The following is a 4822-nucleotide window of genomic DNA, read 5'->3' on the forward strand; positions in this document are numbered from 1 at the left end:
CCACACTGGGGAGAAAACTTTTGAATGCTTGCACTGCGGAAAGAAATTCAGTTGGAGTGGAAGCCTTCAACGGCATCAAGTAATCCACACAGGGGAGAAACTCTTTGAATGTTCAGAGTGTGGAAAGAAATTCAGTAGGCGTGACTGTCTTCAACAGCATCAAAGAACCCACACAGGGGAGAAACCTTTTGAATGCTCAGAGTGTGGAAAGAAATTCAGTAGCCGTGAATGTCTTCAACAGCATCAAAGAACCCACACAGGGGAGAAACCTTTTGAATGCTCAGAGTGTGGAAAGAAATTCAGTAGTCGTGGCTATGTTCGTAAGCATCAAAGAACCCATACAGGTGAGAAACCTTTTGAATGCTCAGAGTGTGGAAAGAGATTCAGTCTAAGTCGCCTTCTTCTAGAGCATCAAAGAACCCACACTGGGGAGAAACCTTTTGAATGCTTGCAGTGCGGAACAAAATTCAGTCATAGTGGCAGCCTTCAACGGCATCAAGGAATCCACACAGGGGAGAAACCCTTTGGATGCTCAGAGTGTGGAAAGAAATTCAGTAGCCGTGACTATCTTCAGGACCATCAAAGAACCCACACAGGGGAGAAACCTTTTGAATGCTCAGAGTGTGGAAAGAGATTCCGTTATAGTAGCAATCTTCGGATGCACCAAAGAACCCACACAGGGGAGAGACCTTTTGAATGCTCAGAGTGCGGAAAGAAATTCAGTAGTCGTGGCTATCTTCATAAGCATCAAAGAACCCACACAGGGGAGAAAGCTTTTGAATGCTCAGAGTGTGGATAGAGATTCAGTCTAAGTGGCAACCGTCAACGGCATCAAGGAATTCACACAGGGGAGAAACCCTTTGAATGCTCAGAGTGCAGAACAAAATTCAGTCGGAGTGGCAGCCCTCAATGGGGAGAAACCTTTTGAATGCTCAGAGTGTGGAAAGTGATTCAGTCTAAGTGGCCTTCTTCTAGAGCATCAAAGAACCCACCACAAAGGGTAGAAGCCTCTTGAATGCTCAGAGTGTGGAAAGAGATCCAGTATAAGTGGACTTCTTCCAGAGCATCAAAGAACCCACACAGGGGAGAGACCTTTTGAATGCTCAGAGTGTGGAAAGAAATTAAGTAGCCATTACTATCTTCAACTGCATCAAAGAAACCCACACAGGGTAAAATCCTTTTGAATGCTCAGAGTGTGGAAAGGTGTTAATTCAGAGTGGCAGTCTTCTAGAGCATCTAAGAATCCACAGAGGGGAGAAACCTTTTGAATTCTCAGAGTGTGGAAAGAAATTCAATTTGAATTGCAGTCTTCTAAAGCATCTAAGAAGCCACACAGGGGGAGAGACCTTTTGAATGCTCAGAGTGCGGAAAGAGGTTCAGTTACAATGCCAGTCTTTAGCAGCATCAAAGAAACCACACTGGAGAAACATTTTGAATGCTTAGAGTGTGGAAAGAGGTTCAGTCACAATGCCATTCTTCAGCAGCATTGAAGAACCCACACAGGGGAGAAACATTTTGAATGCTCAGAGTGTGGAAAGAGGTTCGGTCACAATGCCAGTCTTCAACATCATCTAATAACCCATACAAGGAGAAAGCATTTAACTGTTTAGCCCGTGAAAAGAGCTTTTTGTCTATTTCACTCCTAAAAGACAACCACAGATCATATAAAGCTTTGAAAGAATGTAAACTATTGTAAAGAGCTTTAATTTACACTCCCTAATGTTGGAAGAAATGTTATAAATGTTCGGAGAAGTCCATTCTTGCGAGATCTCCCCCTTTGTTGTCCACTGTTTTTTGGGCTCTCTTCTGCAGTCCTTTTAAAGTTTAAAGGGACTGCACAAGACAGCCTGAAACAGCTGAGCGATGAGGAGCAAGCAGCTCCTCACAAACCAGTTTTGTTTGTAAACGAGCCTCCCAGTTTGGGATTCAGTTCATTGTTCAGCCACGAGCTGCAAACAGAACTGCATTTCCCTGGTTCATGCCCATCCTTACCTGAGGCACAGATCCGATTTTCATGTACCTCAGAGAATACATACAAGGGTAAAACTTTCCTACAGTTGGCTCTGATGAGGGTCTTCTTCAGACTCCCAGGTGCTGAAGGTTCAGAAAGGCTCAGAAAATCATTACACCATGGAGGGCCTTTTTAGTGGTTGCCTTCCTCTCTGAAACTTGCTACTTCAGGTTATCTGCCAATCTAACTCTTTCTGACAGGTAACGGATATCTACACCCTCTCTGCTACTGGCGTAAACATAGTGCGACCGGTAGGCATCCTCAATTTACAAATATTTTGATCTGACAAGCAGTTCTAGAGAGGCATTCCCCGACCCTAACCCCTCCCCAGTCCAGCCTGCTGTGAGCTATTTGGGGTCTCATCCCTTTGAAGCCCAAAGCATCCTGGCAGTAGGATTTATTTGGGTCGAAAGGAAAAGATTGTGTCCCCCAACCCCTCAGTAAGTTCGGAGGGGTCAGTAAGTTCCACACACAAACAGCATCCAATATTGTGGAAATGGACCGGTTTCCATGGAGTTGGCAGGTGAACCTTGTGGGACATGAGTTCCCCAGTCCCAGTTGTCCTCCCCGCCCCCAGATTATCCCAGAGTGAATCAGGAAGGAGAAGTAAGATTCCCTTGTCCTGCTCAGAGTTCCCCGGTTCCAGGAGCTGGAGATTTCCTAGAGTAAGCTGTAGGGCAAGGTTTAGTCCCCACCCTGACTCCTCAGAGCCACCTTGAATTGCTTCACTGAGATTGTGCTTCTACGGCACGGACTGAGAAAATTATCTTTCCATCTCCCTACTTTAATTTGGAAAGGTATCCACATTAGGGTCACCAACAGACCTGAAAGGGGTGGGGTGGGGGAATAACTTTTCACTTTCCCAGGGGCAACGTGTGGAAACTGGCCTCTGAAGAGTAAAAATAACATCCATAATGCTTCTGGTAAAGGGAGAGAACACTGTTTTCCTCCAGGAAGTTGGCAACCCTCGATTAAGTTTTTCTGTAGCAGAGAAAAGAAAACTCAGCTAAGGAAGGGTCACAGCTCATTAAAGAAATTATTATTATTTATGTGGGGTGTGACACTCAGGCACCCTCATTCCTTTTTTTTTTTTAAAGAATTTAAGAATTTTTTTATTTTTCAGAAATAAGAAAATAGAAAACAGCAACACACACAACAAAGAAAAACAGACATACATCAAACAACATCAATGAAGTCTGTACTCATTACATCGCTCAATTTTGTGCCAATAGAATTTGTCTGTATACACTTATTTCAGATTATACTTTCAATGTTCAGAGCTTACATTTTGATTTTAATATATGTTAAGATAGTTCTCCAACCATTTGTAAAGTCTTGACCAGTTTTTTTCATAAGTTTCTTCTAGTTTCCCCTGTAATTGTAAAGTCAGTTTGTCCATTTCTGCTGTTTCCAGTAATTTGTAAATTATTTCTTCTTTTGATGGAACGTCTTCCTTTCTCCAATATTTTGCATATAATATTCTGGCCATAGTTATTACATGTTTAATCATATAGGCATCTATTTTCTTAACTGTTTCTGGTATAATATTTAATAAAAACACCTCTGGTATAAATAGTATAGTCGTATCTAGCATTTTTTGCAATATTTCATAAATCCACATCCAATATTTTTAACTACATTACACGTTCACCACATATGAAAAAGGAACCAGCGTGTTTCTTACCTTTCCAACAAAGATTTGACATATTTGGGTACCATTTCACTAAATTTTCTGGTGTCATGTGCCATCTATAAAACATTTTATAAATATTTGCTTTAAACGAAGTAGCTGTTGTAAGTTTTATATTTGTTTTCCATACCTTAACCCATTGGTCTAGCTGTAAATTGTGACCTATATTTTGTGCCCATTTAATCATTGAGGTTTTTATTATTTCATCTTGCAATTCCATATCTAACAACGTAATATAACAACATCTTTATATATTTTACATCTTTACCCAACAAAATTTTATCCAATTGAGTTGGATTGTCACAGAAACCTGTTTTTTTAATCTTTAACATATCTGGAATCTAAATGCACCTTTCCCCACCAATTCAAATCAACACCCTGCCTTTGGAGGACCTCTTGTGATTTTAATAAATTCTTCTTGTCTAATAACTCTTCATAGCTCCTTAACTGTTCTTTGGTAAAAAGATTAGGATTTATAAATGCCTCCAAGGGTGAAAGCCACTTAGGTATTTTTGTATAAAAAGTGTGTTTAACCTCTTCCCAAACTTTAATCAGAGATGCTCTCATTCTGTGCTGTTTAAAATATGTATGTACATTTGTTTTCTCATACCATACAAAAGCGTGCCAACCTAATTTCAAGTCGTGACCTTCTAATTTCAGTAGAGTTTTCCAGGGTAATTAACTTTTTCAACCAAGTCAAAGCCATAACTTTGTAGTAAAGTTGCCAATTGGGCACTGCAAAGCCTCCCCTTTCTTTAGTATCTTGTAATACTTTCATTTTCATTCTTGGTTTTTTATTTTGCCAAATAAGCTGCCATGTCAGTTTTTCTAATTCTTTATAATATTGTGGGTTTAATGCAATTGGAATTGTTTGAAATAAGAAAAGAATTCTCGGTAGTACATTCATCTTAATAGTAGCTACTCTTCCCATAAAGGATAGTTGAAGCTGGTTCCATTTTTCCAAATCTTTTTTGATAGAACTCAACTTTGGTATAATTATCTTTTAGCAGTGAGCCGCACCTGTTTGTCAGCAGGATACCTAAATATTTTATTTTTTTCTGTAGTTCAATACCGGATTTTCCTTGTAGTTGCTGAATCTGTTCTTTAGTGCAGTTCTTTGT

The 4822-nt window shown here is 40.1% G+C and overlaps 1 protein-coding gene across 1 annotated transcript; it reads left to right on the forward strand.

The window, feature by feature from the left end:
• Positions 1-43: 43 nt before the first annotated feature.
• On the forward strand, positions 44-799 carry LOC107125041 (oocyte zinc finger protein XlCOF6-like; the record flags this gene model as incomplete). Its single annotated transcript, XM_015428515.1, has 1 exon — positions 44-799. A coding segment is annotated over one exon (756 nt), but the record flags the coding sequence as incomplete, so codon positions are not given.
• Positions 800-4822: the final 4023 nt, after the last annotated feature.

Source organism: Gekko japonicus, unplaced genomic scaffold, assembly GCF_001447785.1.
Source record: "Gekko japonicus isolate JY-2015 unplaced genomic scaffold, Gekko_japonicus_V1.1 scaffold9743, whole genome shotgun sequence".
Taxonomy (NCBI): domain Eukaryota; kingdom Metazoa; phylum Chordata; class Lepidosauria; order Squamata; family Gekkonidae; genus Gekko; species Gekko japonicus.